Source organism: Chiloscyllium plagiosum, unplaced genomic scaffold (genome assembly GCF_037043375.1).
Source record: "Chiloscyllium plagiosum isolate Xiang-an unplaced genomic scaffold, Cpla_swu_hap1 HiC_scaffold_24, whole genome shotgun sequence".
In the NCBI taxonomy this organism is placed as follows: Eukaryota; Metazoa; Chordata; class Chondrichthyes; order Orectolobiformes; family Hemiscylliidae; genus Chiloscyllium; species Chiloscyllium plagiosum.
The window spans coordinates 5,452,200-5,470,919 of NW_028270162.1; the positions used below are offsets into that span (position 1 = coordinate 5,452,200).

An 18,720-nucleotide genomic window follows, 5' to 3' on the forward strand; every position below is an offset into this window, starting at 1 on the left:
GTGAAGCTGAGTTGGATTTTTGTTATCAAAAAACATTAAGGGATAATGAATAGAAGTGATTGTGTGCAGTTATATCGCAGATCAACCACAATTTCAGTGATTGGTAGAATAGGCCTGAATGGCTTCTTCTGGTTCTAATGTTCCCATCTTTCCCTTCAGTCCTGGTGGGGACTAAATTTTATCATGCTTTCTTGTGCAGTACTGAGAGAGATTGACCAGAGATGAGAAATATCTAAGCAGCACGTACTAGGGACCATCATTCTGCCTGTACGCAATGCTTAAAGTTGCTCTTGAATGTTCTGTTTCTCTGCCGTGCCTTGTAGATCAACAGTGCATTATTTGAAATGGTGCAGTTACCTGACAGAATATAGCTGTGCTTACATAAACACTAAATTAACTCTGGCCAGAACCCAGATGCATAGTTAGCCCAAGTCCAACCTGATATGTAGGGGAAATATACAGTTCGTAAAAATAGCAGGGTAAACTTCAGTGTATGTACCTGGAACCTCTGTAGGTAAAACTTTAAACCTGATTGTTAAATGCTCCCCTGTGTATTCTCAACTTTTGAGTCCTAAGCCAAGCATCCAACTCAAATGTTCTGCATTATTGTTAAGACTCTGACAGGAGCAATAGATATTTTCTAATCAACCTTCTAATCTAATCAAAAAAACTTTTTCAGAGATTTTATTATACATCTCTGGAGCAGGTGGGACTTGAAAGCAGCTCCCCTGGCTGAGAGTTAGGGACAGTACTACATGCAATGAAAGCTGACAGGAGAAATTGTGCTGTTAACTATGCTCCATTACTCTGTGGAGATCCCCAAACATGTACATGTCCAGTTAAAGCATTGACTTGTTTTCAGAGAGCAGGAGAGTGTTGCACCCTTGCAAAGCTCTGAACTACCAAGCGGTTTTTCTTTTCTAGGAGTGAGAGAGGGGTCTGTCTTTGCCGCAAGCTTTTTGGAGATCTCTCTCTTCAATTGCCCCGCCATTCAGCCTGTGGCAAACAGAGCCTAACAGTCTAAAAGCAGAAACTAGGCCACCTGCCGCTCACGGTTATTTCCATTGTGTTGTCTCACAAAAAGTTAAAGAAAAAATCAATTTCGGAACTGCTTTTCCAAAGGTCACTTGAATAAATACAACTCAACACATTTCCACTTTTGACTTTGAGTTCTAAACAGTCACATAGTAAACTCTCTGCACCCCAGTCACTATCCAAAATGTTTCCAGCTTTCTTTCCCAGAAAAAATGGATGTGGTCCTAACAATGTGTTAGCACAGCCCCTGAGAGCTTTGTACCATCTTGAGCACTGGGTGATTTAGCTGCTATAAGATTGAACTCCGAATGGGGATACTGCTGATTGTTAGGTCTAGATTAGAGTGGTGCTGGAAAGCACAGCAGGTCAGGCAGCATCCGAGGAGCAGGAAAATCGACATTTCAGGCAAAAGCCCGAAACGTTGATTTTTCTCTCCTCGGATGCTGCCTGACCTGCTGTGCTTTTCCAGCACCACTCTAATCTAGACTATGGATTCCAGCATCTGCAGTCCTTCTTTTTACCATACTGCTGATTGTAGCTATTCTTATCAGGAGATCTGCTGTTATGGTATGACACACTCTCTGTCTTGCTCCATTTTCTCACGCACTGTCACTCATATGCACCACTTTGTGACATCCGTCACACGTCTCAGTCTTGAATCGACCCCGCTTTCTGCTGTTCTTCAGAAGAAATCTCTGACCAAATAGCCAAAGTACTGACATTTCCTTTTCTGAAGGTCAGTTTTCAGGGATTCTTTTTGCTCTTGAATTTCTAACATCTTTTCATTTGTTTTATGGTCTCTACATGGAATTTTTAGTACCTCTTCTAGATTTTTCTTGATCTGTGACATTTTGTAAAGCCTCTTCTGATTCTGTGTTGTCACCATACCACAAGTTTATGCTTCTCCAATTGTTCTCCTCTGTAAGTACATCGCAAGTCTGTTCTGTATACGGATTGAATAAATTTGGTGACAGTGCACAGCTTTATTGAACTCTGACCTGCCTCTTTTCTAGCCTAATACTGAGGGTTTGGTCCCACTGTAAGCTCAAGATATATGTCCACATGCCACATTTCAGCAGCACACCTATTAACTTTTAGCAGCATTGATCAAATGCTTGCTGATAGACGATGCATGTGTAAATAAAAGCAACATACTGCATTTGCTGGAAATCTGAAACAAACAGAAAACGCTGGAATAACTCTGTTTCTGGCAGACTCTAGAGAGAGAGAAAAACAGAGTTAATGTTGAGTTCTGTATAACCTTCCTTCTGGAGAACTGTTTTTCCCTCCCTGCCAATGCTGCCAGAACTCCTGAATTTCTCCAACATTCTGTGTTTGAAATATATGTAAATGTATGGTTTTGTTTCTAGGTATTTGTCAAAAGGTTGATCTTAGGTTAAATATCTCTTCACTTATTCCTATTCCAGGTCCAAATACAACTGTGTTCCACCAGTTTCTGCTTCAGATGTGGGGATGCGCAGAAACAGAAAACATAGGTCCAGTTACTGATATGGAATTAGTTTATAATTTGAATTCCACCAACTGTGTCTACTTTTTATATTCAGTAGTGGATCGGATTATAGTATGATGCATTTAAGTGCAATTTGTGGTAAAATGTAACTTGTCAGTTTGGTGGCTTGCACTGTCACTTTTTTCAATATTTCCCCAGGATGTGGGTGCCACTGGCCAGAGCAGCATTAGTTGCCTGTACGTGATTGTTTGCACCATAGTGGAAACATATTCACTCCTGACTGCTTTCTCCCCAGGAAGTGGCACTCTGCACATTGATGAAATTTGTTCAGGCAGAAGGAAGATGGCCCCTTGACAGATATGAAGACAATGAGCGGAATATCTTTCCGCAAGGGCTGTTAAAGGTGAGTCGTGATTCCAAGTGGGTGCACCCTTTACTGGGTAGGCTTGGACTGTAGGTCCTGTGCATGGTAGAAAAAGGAAGTGGAGACAGCGCGTGATGTTATGCTACTGACTGCAGAACTGCAGCAGGCACCAGTGGGTGATGAGCATTCAGCCTTTCCCATCTGTTACAAACCTTGACTTGAAATACCTCATTGATCTGTTCTCTGCTGCTATCCATATTCCCAGGTACCTCCAGGTACGATCACTCCTTGATCACTTGTGCTTCTTGATACCAGTCTCACAGTCTCCTTCTGCCATTTTGTGTGCTGTATCACGGACAAAGTGGGAATAGTGATGAATTGAAATTATGATTGCTTTGCCTCCTTTAAGACTGAGATTTTTAGCTTTTGTTAAGATTTACTCCTTTTTAGCCTGCCCCTAGCCTAAGGTAGGCTGAAGAGTGGTCCCCAAGCCCTAGTTTTCAAATTTCAGTTTTTGAAATAGACCTATGGCAAAATCCTTTAAAGTGAAGTCAGTGGTAGGGTTTGTTAACAGAGCTCTCAAGTTGCAGGAAATTGCTGCCATACTCCATATACATAGACAAGCAGTCAGAAAATTAAGGAAAGATGGAAATAAGATATATTCTAAATTTCAAATTTTCATAAATCGAGAGGTGTTTTTAAAAATAGTTTGCGTGAGTTGCAACATCCTGGAGGTCACGCTTAACAATAGCTTCCTCAGTAAAAACCCAAAGAACTGCGGATGCAGTAAATCAGAAACAAAAAACAGAAATTGCTGGAAAAGCTCAGCAGGTCTGGCAACATCTGTGCAGAGAAATCAAAGTTAAGAAGAATCACTGGACCTGAAATGTTAACTCTTCACAGATGCTGTCAGACCTGCTGAGCGTTTCCAGCAATTTAAGTTTTAGGTTCCTCGACAAGCTGGGCCCAGTGGTGTTTCCTTCTCACAGGCAAAGAGTTGGTTTCTTTCCAGTCAGCAACTTGGAGACAGAGGTGTGAGGTCCAAAGCAGGCTGCCACCTCAGCCTGGAGACCACCTGTTCTGTGGATAGACAGCAACTCGCTTAGAATCCCAGAATTGTACGTTTAAACACTTCAGCAAGCTCGCTTTTCACTCAGGTGACAAGGACAGCCATTTCAAGTCATCCTTGCTCATCTCAGGCTAACTGAAAGGTCACAGAGTCACACAGAATGGAAACAGACTCTTCAGTCCAACCAGACTGTGCTGAACATGATCCCAAACTAAATCCCACCTGCCAGCTCCTGCCCATATCCCTCCAAACCTTTCCTATTCATGTACTTATCTAAGTGTCTTTTTTACATTGTAATTGTGCCCACATCCACCACCACTCCAACAAGCTCATTCCACATTTGAACAACCCGCTGTGTAAAAGATTTGCCCCTTATGTCTTTTTAAAATCTGTCTCCTCTCTCCTCTCTCTTCTCACCATAAAAATGTACCCCCTTGTATTGAAATCCATTAACTCTATCTATACCCCTCATTATTTTATCAACTTCTATCAGGTTACTTCTCAACCACCTATGCTCCAGTGAAAAAGTCCAAGCATATGTAGCCTCTCCTCATAACTCAAGCCTTCTATAGCCAGCATTGTCCTGGTAAATCTATTCTAAACCCTCTCCAGCTTAATAATATCCTTCCTATATCTGGGTGACCAGAACTGGACACAGTAATCCAGAAGAACTCAACATGATTTCCCAACACCTATACTCAAAGGACTGAACAATGAAGGCAAGTGTGCCAAATGCCTTTTTAACCACCCTGTGCAGACTTCAAATATTCATGTACCTGCACCCTTAGGTCCCTCTGTTCTACAACACTTCCCAAGGCCCTACCATTAATTGTTTAAGCCCTACCCTTGTTTGTTGTACCAAAATGCAATATCTCACATTTATCCAGATTAAACTCCATCTGCCATTTTTCAGTCCATTGACCCATTTGATCAAGATCCCTTGGTAGTCTTAGAAAACCTTTGGATGGCACGGTGGCTCAGTGGTTAACACTGCTGCCTCACAGCACCAGGGATCTGGATTCGATTCCTGCCTCAGGCGACTGTGTGGAGTTTGCACATTCTCTCTGTGTCTGCTTGGGTTTCCTTCGGGTGCTCTGCTTTCCTCCCACAATCCAAAGATGGGCAGGTTTGGTGAATTGGCTATGTTAAATTGCCCATAGTGTTAACTGCATTAGTCAGAGGGAAATATAGGATAGAGGAATGGGTCTGGATGGGTTAGTCTTCAGAAAGTCAGTGTGGACTTGTTGGGCCAAAGGGCCTGTTTCTATACTGTAGGGAATCTAATCTAACTATCTACTCTGTCACAATTTTGGTGTAATCCGCAAACTTAGTAAGGTTGTTAAGCTTACTTCCTCCATCAATGTTTTCCACTGTGAAGTGGTGACTTTAAGGTAACTTTAGAAGCAATAACACTCATTTCAGCATGTTCACTGTTGAATTATCTCTTTGTCCAGAGCTATTTGAAAGCAAGCATCTCGTCTTCAGTTACTTTTTGCAGCTTTGGCTGTTATCTATGTGATATAGGGGGTTCAGATACTTCTGGAAATATGATTGTGTGCTCACTCTCTGCCCTTTTTGCAGTCCAGCGCGGTTATCCATTTTTAAAAGAAACAGAAATTAACCACATAAGTATGGAACAAAATACAGTTTTCTTTAGGCTTTCTGTTCATGCCTTCTGGCCATTAGAGTGTGAAGGAAGTTAGTGTGACTTCTGACTAACCTATCACAGCAATAAGCACAACCCCGGGGATTTCACCAGAAAGGATGTGTGTTATTTGATTTATATCATTTACAACCAAATAGCTAGTGCCAGAACAATCTCACTTTGATTGTTACATGTGAGTTCCTGTGTCCTGATTTTTGAAAAGATGCAAAGAGGAAAGTCAAACTGAATTTTAATAAAAATAAAAGTTGCAGAAAATATACACAGCAGGCCTGGCAGCAACTGTGGAGAGAGAAACCATTACAGTTTCAAGTTGAATATGACTTATTTGGGTGTTTCCAGTGCTTTCTGTTTTTGTTAGAGACTTCCAGCATCTGCAGTACAGTGTATTTGGTTTTTATTCATTTCCGTTTAGTCTGAGGATCTATTGAAATGTCTTAACTGCTGTTTGAGGGGCTACATCAGAGCAGGGTGGTATTTGTTAGGAAATGGATAACCTGTTAGAGTCATCGAGATTCAGAAAATGGCTCTTCGGCCAACGGCTGTTTTACGAGTTCTTTCTGTTGATTTGCGAACTTGAAGGTCAGAAACCAAACCCATAGAGAAGTGTTATTTGCTCCAATGTCTTGCGGATCGCTTGAGTGGTTTGCGTTATCATAGGGTGGTGCCTGAGGTTGATGGTGTGGGTCAGCGCTAAGAGTACAATTGGATTATGTTTACTCCTTTGCATGAAACCTGACCCAGTTGTAAGGGTGGAGAATGAGTTGAGGTTGAGAGCAATGACTTGCTTTCTCACTTTGGGGTGATGTTCACTAAACTGTTTCTAGTATGTACTTGCTGTTTGCATGGGTCCACATGTTAATAACGAGTAATACTAAAATTGTATATCTCCAGAATCCAAAACTGTCATCTGGGTAGTATATTCAGCCTCTGGTATTGATTCCCTTATTTGTGGTAAGACACTTTCATTCAACACTCAGTGAGCTCACTGGCCCTACATTGGCTCCCACTGAAGCAATACCTTGATTTTAAAATTCTTAAAGCCCTCCAGGGCTTTACCTTTGTTTCACTAAATTCTCCCAACTCCAGAACTGCCATAGATCTCTGAGCTCCTCCGTAGCTGACCTTTTTCCCCCGATTTTAATCACTGTGCCATTGGAGACCATGCCTTTGGCTGCCTGAACACTGAGCTCTGGAAATGATCTCCTTCTTTAGAACATTCTTTCAAACCTACGTATTGACCAATCAGACCCAATACCTCTTTTGTTTGGCTCAGTGTCTACACTGGTTGTGTAATGCTCCTTTGAAGCTTGTTGGAACATTTTAATACACAGAAGATCCTGTAAAATAAGTTCTTACAATGGTGGTGGAAAATGCTGCTAAACTAACTAAAGCAGTTGCTGCCCATTTCTCCCTGTCCTCCTCCCTTCCTGAAGTGTCCCAGGATGTCTCATTTTGATAGGCATTGTTTAGATAAAAGATCTCATTTGTAAAGTCAATTTGCTGAGTCTATATTTCTTGTTTTACCACCTTCAGCTTCTGTTTTTAACTTTCACCAATGTCTGTTCCCTTTCAGTTGCTTGTGGACAATTTGCTTCAGATTGAAAGAGATACTTTGTCCCTACTGTCTCGATTTCAGGAGTACATGGAGTATGAGGATGTGAGATATTACGTCATGGTTTACGCTGTTGATAATATCTCAAGAATAATGCAGAATTCGAAAGGGGTAAACTTTCGGTCTTTATGTTCTGCTATGTTCCGAATCTGAACAAGCATCATTGCTATTTAATCATTTGTCCATCATCTCTTTCTAGGATTTGCTTCCAGTTTATCAACAAAACACATTTTGTCTTTTGTCTTTAATTCGCATGCCAGCTGAGCAGAAAGAACTCTCAAACTTCCTCGTGAAGCAACAAAGTAAGTCTCATTGAATATAGAAGAAGGGTTACCAAGGAATGTATGTTGGACTTTCCAAAACCTGTGGTTGCTGAGGGAGAGGTAGGGCCAGTCAGTTAAAAATTTCAAGACCCACTTTGCTGGTTAAGGATATTCAAGAGTTTACAGAGATCAGGTGAGTGAATGGATACAGGATATATGTCAGCCATTAATCAAATGGCAAAGGAGGCTTGAATGTTACTTCCTTATTTCTGTGATCCTCCAAGGCCAGCATATCCTTCCTTATATATGGAGTCCAAACCAAATGCGGTTTGATCAGAGCCTTGTACAGCCTTAGCAGTACATCCCTCACTGTACACTTGGAGGTGCTTACAGCACAGAGACTATTCCTGTGCCAATCAACAAGGATATGACTACGCAAACCCCATATTCTAGATTTTGGCTCGTAGCCCTGGAGATTATGGCAATACAAATGAATATCTCAATGCTGCTTAAATGTTATGAGAGTTTCTGACTCAAGCACATTTTCAGACAGTAAGATCCTGATCCTCACCACTTCTAGGTGAAACAACTTCTCCTAAACTCCCCTCTTAAATTTCTACCTTTTACCTTAAGTCCATTCCCCTAATTAGTGACCCCTCTACTCAAGGAAAAGTGTCTTTCTTTCCATTCTGTCTATGCCCCTCATAGTTTCTGTCAGGTCTCCTGTCAAACTTCAGTGCTCCATTTGGGCGGCACGACGGCTCAGTGGTTAGCACTGCTGCCTCACAGCGCCAGGGACCCGGGTTCAATTCCAGCCTTGGGTGACTGTGTGGAGTTTGCACATTCTCCCCATGTCTGTGTGGGTTTTCTCCATGTGGAGAAAATGAGGTCTGCAGATGCTGGAGATCAGAGATGGAAATGTGTTGCTGGAAAAGCGCAGCAGGTCAGGCAGCATCTAGGGAACAGGAGAATCGACGTTTCGGGCATTAACCCTTCTTCAGGAATGAGGAAAGTTTGTCCAGCAGGCTAAGATAAAAGATAGGGAGGAGGGACTTGGGGGAGGGGCGTCGGAAATGTGATAGGTGGAAAAAGGTCAAGGTGAGGGTGATAGGACAGATTGGGGTGGGGGCGGAGAGGTCGGGAAGAAAATTCAGCACCGCCTCCCTAACCTGCAATCTTCTTCCCGACCTCTCCGCCCCCACCCCAATCTGTCCTATCACCCTCACCTTGACCTTTTTCCACCTATCACATTTCTGACGCCCCTCCCCCAAGTCCCTCCTCCCTATCTTTTATCTTAGCCTGCTGGACAAACTTTCCTCATTCCTGAAGAAGGGTTAATGCCCGAAACGTCGATTCTCCTGTTCCCTAGATGCTGCCTGACCTGCTGCGCTTTTCCAGCAACACATTTCCATCTCTTTTCTCCATGTGCTCCAGCTTCCTCTCACAATCCAAAGATGTGCCGGTTATGGTGAATTGCGCATTGTTCAGAGATGAGAAGGTTAGGGGCATTAGACACAGGCAAATGTAGGGGAATGGATCTGGGTGGGTTACTCTTCAGAGGGTCAGAGGCTGAAGGGCCTGTTTCCACATTGAAGGGATTCTGTGAAATTCTATGAAAATAATCTCAACCTGTACAACCTTTCCTCAAGCTCAGACCCTTCCTCAACATCCTCTCTGGCGCAATCACATCCTTCCTACGATGTGGTGACCAGACTGTACACAATGCACCCAGTTGTGGCCTAACCAACATTTTATACACTTTCAGCATAACCTTCCTGCTCTTGTATTCTGTGACTCAGTTAATGAAAGTAAGAATCCTATATGCCTTCTTAACTGCCTTAACTATCTTCCTTTAGGGATCTTTGGATATGCACACCAAAGTGCCTCTGACCTACAGTACTTTCTAGGGTGCCACCAGTCACACTGTAATCCCTTGTTTTGGTAGCCTTTCCAAAATCCATTACCTTGCACTTTTCCGGTTTGAGTTCAGTTTGCCAGTGCTCTGCACCACTGACCAGTCTGTTGATATTCTCCTGCAGCTTACTGCCATCTTCCTCACTATTTGCCACCCTACCAATTTTCGTGTCACTTCTTGATTGTATCACCCAAATTTGAAACTAAGTCATTAAGGTACACCACAAGCAGCAGGGGGACCCCTTGCCCATGCCTTTGAGCTCTGTGGAACCCCATAGGAAACAGAATTCCAGTCACAGAAGCATCCTACTGCTATCATTCACTGCTTCATTCCTCTCTGCATTTGGAACCAATGAGCTACTTTGCCTTGGAGTTCATGGGCTGTTAACTTTCTAGCCCAGTCTGCCATGAGGAATCTTATCAAAAGCCTTACTAAAGACTATGTAGACCATATTGAATGCATTACCCTCATCAACACTCCTGGCTACCTCAAAATATTTGATCAGATTTTTCAAGCACGACCTTCCTTAACACATCCATACTTATTGTCCCTGATTAATCTGTCGTTCTCCAGAGGAAAATATATTCTATTTCATCTTACCAGCTCTGGTATTTTAAAAGAGAATCTTGCAGGGCGTTCATGTCCTAGCATTGTTTGAGCCAGCTTCTTTGTCAGTGTGGTGGTTTTGAAGTGTGGTGGTTGCCACCGTGATGTGGAGAAAGCTGGAAAGTCTGAATTAGGCTGGTCCTCAAAGTTGCCTTCTTGCTTCGTTTCAGGGGAAGTCAGTCTGAGGTTATCCAGGCTCCCATCAAAATCTCTTTGGTGTTCTGCCTGAATAACAATGGTGTTACCGTGCCCAAGATGGAATGCTCAATTTTTTTTTAAACTTTCTGTGGGAGGAGCAGTTCAGTTAGTACAATGTCTACAAGTTCCTGAATTCTAGTTCAAGCCTAGTCCAAGACAATAATGTGAAAATCTCTTCCATGCAGGTAGTAGGGGACCATTGTGCAGTATAGGTTTAAAATAATGATGTTTGTTTTGCTGAAATTGTTTGGTTGTGCTGTAATGGATGTTTCAGTTTGCAGGAAGATATTAATGCTGCAACCTTTCTGCTTACAGGTAAACACACAGAATGGAAGGCGGCCAGACTGAAGGTGCTTTTTGAATGTAGTATGCCCTCAATTTGACACACGGAGTCCAAAGCCATTTCCCTTTCTGATCCAAATACAGAGACTGCTGTTGAGAATAAATCACTGGGTTCAGGAGATTAAAAACACCATTACCTCTTGTACAGATCTGTCCACCATGTTCTCCTGGATAATGGACTTTACTAGTCATTTATAAGGTCTTTTAGGTCACTGCGCTGCATTGGCTTTGTTTGATCACTGTGACGTTGTTCAAGTTCCGTTAAAAACTCTCTGACTCTTCCAAGTATCTACCATTCTCAAGATTTCTTTAATGACTTTTCATTGCAAAATGCATATTTTTAATGGAAGCATAATCCCCTTCCCCTTTGAAAAACAAGTAAGTTAAAGTGAGTGTATAAAATTCCATCCTCAGCAGGAAAATGTAAATGCATTAGGGTGCAGAAAAAGAAACAGGAGAATGGTTCTAGGGATATGGAACTTAGTTACATAGAAATATTTCAGAAGCTGGGACTGTATGCAGAAGAGGAGACTTGACTGCTTTGGTCAAAATTAACAGAGGCCGAGACAGGGTAGGTGGGCAGAAACCATTCTTATTGGTGACAGGGTCAAGAAACAGAGGACAGCAGTTCAAGGTGCTTGGTAAAAGAAGCAACGATGAGATGAGAATAAAGTTTTTTTTTTAAAAAAATTGAATGATTAGAATGTGAAATGCACTGCCTCGGAGTTTCGTTGATGCAGCTTCACTTGTAGCATTTAAAGAGGAATTGGATAATTATCTGAAGAGGAACAAATTGCAGTGAAAAGCGGGTGGCTAGACAGTGAAACTAACTTGAGTTTCTTCTGAAGAGAATTAACACAGACATTATGGATCAAATGGCTACTTTCTGCGCTGTCACCATTTTACGATTATTGCAACTGCACTGCCTAAGCCAATTTTCCAAGCATCATTTGGAATAAATTAATTCCTTGTTTATTGGGGACTTCTGGCTTTAAGAAAGATGGGAAATGAGAAACCCCATTGGTCCTGTGCTACCATCAATGATGAAGTGTGAATGTATGGTGGAATGAACTAGTTAAATGCTGTTGGGCCAATCTGAGGAAGTAATTGTGTACTTAGCAAGGGCTGACTTCATTATATCTTTTACAAATTTCCATTTTTTTGTTAACAGGAACACAGAAGAGTGTTTGAGCGACTGTGGCTGGCATTCCTCAGACAAAAGGTATGTTTCTTCCAAAAAAAACTGTTCAAGTTTTCTTTAACTGCTTCGCTGATTGTGGTTTAGATTGTGGTTTAATTTCACACATCCTCCACATCTTCAGTGTGTCAGCACTTAGGTGGCTCATACTCCAATCCTGTTCCAGCAGTTGACATACTATTAAGTATTTTGGGGACAATCAAACTATTCACTTTGCAACACAATGATATTGCGAAGTTTTTATAGAACTTAACAGACCATTGGGTTCAGGTTGTCCTTTGAGGATGTATGTGCTCCACATAAGTTTCTGTCTGCCTCTTCAACATATCATTCTGTTTGTTTCTCCCACTTGTCCTTGAACACCCCCCTTCACTTCCCTCAACACTTATGACCTCTTTGTCAAGAGAACTACCTGTTCAGTCTTGGTAGATATGATGTCTCAATTTTTGGGTCATATTTGTGAATCGTTTATACACTTTCCCCAGTGTCTCTGTAACCTTGTTTATCAAATGAAGACCAGAACTGAGCACAGTGCTTCTAATGTTTTGTAACTAAGATTCAGTTCACATATAGCATTGCTTCTTGTGGTGTCCTCTGAATCTGTCACATTGTAGAGTGAAGGTGTATTAGTGAATGTTATTAATTGAGACATTCTTATGGGCTTCAGCCTTCCTTTCAAATCTCCCTTGCAAACAAAGCTGTGCCAAGTTTTAACCCTGTGATTTAAGATTATTGATGGTGAATAGTGTTCAGTTTACATTTCTGCAAGTGGTTGATCTGTTATTTTGAAACTGACAGGTGCTTTAAGCCGTAAACAGGATGTGTATTGCTCTTGTGCTGTATCACAGAACTCTAGGTGGTGATTATATTGCAATCGTTGTGGGAAGTAGGTGTTTTACAAAGATATTATAAATCTCTTTTGATAGAAAAAATGTATTCTTTGTAAATACTTGTGGATGAGGTGAAGTCGGGAGTGTTGTGAACTACAGTGAAAGAGCAGGAGGAGTGGAGCTAATTAGCAGTTTTGGAGATTTTGTGTAGGCACAGTAAGCTGAATGGCTTCCTGTGCGGCAAGATTCTAGCATAAAATTTCTTGCCAGTTTCATTCAAATTGCTATCCCCAACTCTCTAGCCATGCTGCTATCAAATTGCTTGCTAGTTCATCCCTCATCGTATTGGGGCCTGACAGTAGCAATTAAATGTGCAACCTCATAATGAAGATTTCTGAAGAAGGGTCACTGAACCCAAAATGTTAACTTAACTCCGGTTCTCTCTCCACAGCTGCTGCCAGACCTGCTGAGTTTCTCCAGCAATTTCTGATTTTGTCTGTTACAGATCTCCAGCATCCACAGTTCTTTGTTATATATGAGAGAGCTTGTTTTTTTTTTAAGAACTCTTTGGATTGAGTTGCACATCACTTGTGGCAGGAAGTCTTTGTTGTGCCATAGATAAAGAAAATCCAGCAACAAGTATGAAATATTACTAAAGATTTGAAACAGAATGTCACTCATTTTCTTCAACAGCTATCAACTAATCTTTATAAGAAGGTGCTGGTGATTTTGCATGAGTCCATTTTGCCACACATGAGCAAGCCGACCCTGATGATTGACTTCCTTACCGCTGCTTACGACATAGGTATGTGACCAAGGCTGTAATTTTTAAACAAAAACCCAGTCCTAGTCATTCATTCATTTTGGCGTCTCTGGTATTGAACATAATCAGCATCTTCGTCCTTACAGTGAGGAATGAGCTGCACTGTCCAGTTTCTCACTACACAGAAGCGCAGTTTGGAAATGCAACACCAAAGTCCCTTATTTTGTAAATCACACCACCTCCCCTTGCGCTGGAATGGAAAGTGAGTCTCTATGCACTGCCACAATTCCTACATTACAGCAGCAACTGCATTTCAAAAGTACTTTGGAGGTATAAGTCATTTAGAGTCAAAGAGGCTTACAGCATGAAAACAGGCCCTTCGGCCCAATTTATCCATGTGATTTCACAATTAATGTAGTCAAATTTGCCTGTGTTTAGTCCATATCTATCAATACCTATCCCACCATAGTGGGCGGCACGGTGGCACAGTGGTTAACACTACTGCCTCACAGCGCCAGAGACCCGGGTTCAGTTCCTGCCTCAGGCGACTCTCTGTGTGGAGTTTGCACATTCTCCTCTGGGTGCTCCGGTTTCCTCCCACAGTCCAAAATAATGTGCAGGTTAGGTGAATTGGCCATGCTAAATTGCCCTGTAGTATTAGGTGAAGGGACAAATGTAGGGGAATTGGTCTGGGTGGGTTACGCTTTGGCGGGTCGGTGTGGACTTGTTGGGCCGAAGTAATCTAAAAAAATCCATGTATCCTTTCAAATGTTTCTTAAATGAAACAATAATACTCCACCATTACGTCTGGTGGCCCATTCCAGACAATTACCACCCTCAGTGTGAAGGAATTGCCTCATAGGCCTTTTTGTATCTCTCCCCCCTACCTTAAACCCATGCCCTCTAGATTTGTACTACCGTATCATGGGGAAAACCTATTGGCTATCTACCCTATCTATGCATTTCGATTTTATAGGTTTTAAGACCATAGAGGTCTGTAAAGACACTTTGCGATGTCCGAGGGAGAAATGGCAAGCGTTATTTAAACACGTGTTTTTTGTGACAGCTCTCATTGTAGAGGGGACATAGTGGCATTGTCACTGGACTTTTTATCCAGTAGCCTAGGCTAAAGACGTGGTGACATGGTTTGCAATCTAAACACAGCAGCTGCTGGAATTGGAAGTCAGTTAATGAACTTGGAATGGAAAGTGAGTCTTTGTGATGGGAACTATCTTCAAATGCTGTAAAAACCTGTCTCCTCTAATTTCCTTTTTGGAAGTAAATCTGCCATCTTTACCTGGTCCAACCTACATATCGCTCCAAACTCCTATCAGTGTGGATGACTTATACCCAGCCTGTAAAGTAGCCCTGGCAAGCCACTCAGTTCTGCGGCAATTAGGGATTGGCAGCAAATGCTGGCCTTGCCAGTGATTCCCCACATCCCATCAAAGAATTGAGAAAGCTGACAGGTTGACATCTTGTTACATTGGTTTCTGCCTCCTCCCACATTATAAAGCCTTTGCAATGCTGTCTTTGTTCACTTGTCCATTTTTGTTTTGAAAATCCTGATTGATGTTCTTGTTCTCTAAGCAATGTGCTTTCCTGTATCCCACAATAAGAGCAGGTCACTAACATTCCAGCTGGACTGAGTTTTGTTGTCCAGTTTGTTCACTCTGCCCTTTGATGGTTGAAATAACATTGTTTGTATCTTTGTCTTTTGCAGGAGGAGCCATTAGTCTACTTGCCTTGAATGGACTCTTCTATCTTATTCATCACCATAACCTGTAAGTTTCTATGCCTTGTTAGATAGGAACAATTAATAAACCTGGGCTCTACCTCCTGGTGAAGTTTTGCCTTTTTATACATAAAGGCGAGGATTATTGATTTGACCTGGTGAGAATGTGAGCTTTTGCTAATAGTGCAACTCAAAAATGTATCACTCCTATATATTGTATGTGTATACGGTCAGTGTGAAGTTTATGATAAGAACTATTAGCATGTGTATAGTAAGCATGAAGATTGAATGAAGTGTGCATGGTCATATACAGTGGATGTGTGTCCTTATGTATATTTTGAGTGTACTGTGTATTGTTTGAATTTGAGTAATCATATGGATTCCTTGAGTGTAATTATCCATGTGTAGTCTCTGTATGTGCACAGTCTGTGACTTTCTGCTATTCCTGTCTGTGTATTTCCTATGTGCATGTCTATGTATGAGTGTATACATACTCTGCGTGGTGTGTGTGTGTATATGCACACAGGTTGTCTGCACCTGTGCAGAGGTGCCATTGAAAACAGTTTCTCATTGTTCACTGGGAAAACCCATCCTAATTAGAAGGCAACATTTGAAAAAAAACCATTTCACCTTCAGCTCTTCGATATTCCGATCCTTTAACGTTCAAAGCTGCAGTTAATTGCTTAAGAATATTCATAATTGTAAAACATGCTTTGCCGAAGGATCTAAGTAGCTCTTTAAAGTTATTTTTCAAATTTTATAATTTTTGTTTGTTTTATTTTGTATGTGTGTAGAGAATACCCAGACTTTTACAAAAAGCTCTATAGTTTGCTGGACCCGTCTGTGTTGCATGTGAAGTACCGAGCACGATTCTTCCACCTTCTCAATGTGTTCTTGTCTTCAAGGTCAGTATTTACATCTACGTGGCCCAACAGTAACCTCCTGTTTTAGCTTTTCTACTTTAAAATGTCAACAAGTTCTAAGCCGCATTACTAAACTTTGTATATTCGATTATCTTTCTACAAATTTCTGATGATACAAGGAGATAAAATCTGTTCAAACACCTTTGAGGTAACTGGTTGTTTTCCGCAAGTTCATTATTTTTCTCCTTGCATTCAATGCATGTTTACCCTGCTTCTAACTTTTAATGTAGCTCCCTTCACCCCACCATTAGTGATGATGGCTTCAATTGTTTCACTCAATTCTTTGACATTTATGTCCAATCCTCTCTGCTTTCTTATAACCCATCTTTTCTGTAAACTCTTGATAAGTTGTCTGTCTGCAGCTTGGTACTTAGGCATTTCTGTTCATGGAGCAGAATCAAGCAGCGAAGGAGGTGATTTAGTCAAATGTGCCTGTGCAAACTCACTGAAAGAGCCTGCTGTATCCCTATAACACTTCAATGTTTTTTCTTCTGCAAGTATTTATCCAATTCCTTTTTTGATCTGAAACCTTTGCAGCATAGATCATAACAATTTACTTGTGTAAAATAATATTTTTGTTATCTTGTGCCATTTTTGTTTTGTCAATGAGTTTAAAGCTGTATCATCTAGTCACCAATCCTTCTACCAGTGAAAACAGTCATTTTCTATATAATTGATCAACTCTGATCACTTCTGGTACCTTGAACAATCTTTGTCTATTTACCAAAAAAAGAGTTACCAGGATGTTGTTGGGAATGGAAGATTTGAGGTATAAAAACAGACTGGAAAGGCTGGGACTTTTTTCACTGAAGGGTAGGAGGTTGAGAAATGACTTAGAGGTTTATAAAATCAAAGGGGACACATTTAAGGTGAATGACAAGAGTCTTTTTCCTGGGTTGGGCGTGTTCAAATCTTTTTTAAGAAAGATTTAAAAAGGAAATGGGGCAGCTTTTTTACATGGTTTGTGTGAGGAATTAACTGCCAGAGGAAGTGGTGGATGTGGGTACAAATGCAGCGTTTAAAAGACATGTGGGCTACACCCCAGAGTTCTAAAGAAGCTAGCTGAAGAGATAGTGGAAGCGTTAGTGGTGATCTTTCAGGAATCGCTAGATTCAAGGAGGATCCCAGAGGACTGGAAAATGCTGGATTGAACAGTCTCCTTGTGTGCTGTAAATCTTTCATGCTCCTCTGACTTTGACTTCCTCTTGAAAGACAAAACGTATGGCATTGGAAAAGTACAGCAGGTCAGGCAGCATCCGAGAATCAGGAGAGTCAGCGTTTCGGGCATAAGCCTTTCATCAGGAATTTAAAATCCTGATGAAGGGCTTATGCCCGAAATGTAAACTCTCCTGCTCCTCAGATGCTGCCTGACCTGCTGTGCTTTTCCAGCACCATACTCTCGGCTCTGATCTCCAGCATCTGCACTCCTCACTTTCTCCTTCCTCCTGAAAGTGCAGTGCCCAGAATCGGACACAACGCTACAGTAACGGTCTAGCCAATGATTTATAAAGATGCAGCACAATGTGGTGCTCTTAGATTTCTGAATCTTTACTTGTGTATGGACCAGCATGTGTTTGATTTTTCTTTTCCTTTATCTAGCCATTTGCCAGCGTATCTTGTGGCAGCATTTAGCAAGCGTTTATCTCGCCTGGCATTAACCTCCCCACCTCAGGCCCTTCTGATGCTCATTCCGTTCATCTGTAACCTAATCCGTCGGCATCCATCGTGCAAGCTTCTTATTCATAGGTCCAATCAACCTCAAGGTAACTGCTTCTCTTACTCTCATTACAGCTACTGTGAATTAGCTGCAGTAAAATGTATCGTACCTGCATTCTGATGGCATGTTTTGCAGGTGTAAATTTCAATTTAATAGAAGCTGAGGAACCTGTTAGTGATGACACAGAAACCAGAGGCTTTTCATTGGTCTTCAATAATTGGGTTAGATTTGAACTCCTGTCATTAACTCATGAGGAAGTTAAAGTTGAGTTGGGCTTCAAGACTGAAGATATTGAAGGGTAGAATTTCTACAGAGATGCACTCCCTAAAAGGGAGGTAATGATTTTATCGAATCTGAACAAGGGACAGATTAGAATTAAACCTAGAAGGAAAAAAATCTTAAAGTGCTAAATGAAGGTCATTCAGTCTGTTGTGTTTGTTTGAAAGACTTATCCGATTTAGTTCCATTTTGTCCTTATCGTGTATTCAAGTAACTAATTTAGGGTGATGCGTTTTTTTTCTCTGTGTATTTTGTGAGCATTGCTATCTATGCCAGGATTTGTTACCTATCCCTAACTGCCCTGTGTGGATTTGTGAGCATTGCTATCTATGCCAGGATTTGTTACCTATCCCTAACTGCCCTGTGTGGATTTGTGAGCATTGCTATCTATGCCAGGATTTGTTACCTATCCCTAACTGCCCTGTGTGGATTTGTGAGCATTGCTATCTAGGCCAGCATTTGTTACCTATCCCTAACTGCCCTGTGTGGATTTGTGAGCATTGCTATCTAGGCCAGCATTTGTTACCTATCCCTAACTGCCCTGTGTGTGGATTTGCTTTGCCATTCCAAAGGATAGTTAAGAGTCAATGGTTTTATCGTTTTCTATCACATGTCAGTTTGGGTGAGGGCAGCATATTTCCCTCTCAAAGGGGCAATAATCTTCACAACAATTGATGTTAGTTGTCACGGTCACCATTTCTGAAACTAGATTTCAAATCCAGATTTCATTAATT

The 18,720-nt window shown here is 41.4% G+C and overlaps 1 protein-coding gene across 2 annotated transcripts in view; it reads left to right on the plus strand.

Moving 5' to 3' along the window:
• noc4l (nucleolar complex associated 4 homolog) overlaps positions 1-18,720 on the plus strand; it is a 41,885-nt gene that overhangs the window by 13,723 nt on the left and 9,442 nt on the right. For both annotated transcript variants that reach the window (XM_087999866.1, XM_087999867.1), the window contains exons 4-12: positions 2,802-2,909; positions 7,179-7,328; positions 7,417-7,519; positions 10,515-10,549; positions 11,713-11,763; positions 13,263-13,374; positions 15,056-15,116; positions 15,862-15,972; positions 17,590-17,753. In XM_087999866.1, coding sequence (XP_087855992.1) covers positions 2,802-2,909; positions 7,179-7,328; positions 7,417-7,519; positions 10,515-10,549; positions 11,713-11,763; positions 13,263-13,374; positions 15,056-15,116; positions 15,862-15,972; positions 17,590-17,753 — 895 coding nt within the window. The remainder of the gene's footprint in view (positions 1-2,801; positions 2,910-7,178; positions 7,329-7,416; positions 7,520-10,514; positions 10,550-11,712; positions 11,764-13,262; positions 13,375-15,055; positions 15,117-15,861; positions 15,973-17,589; positions 17,754-18,720) is intronic.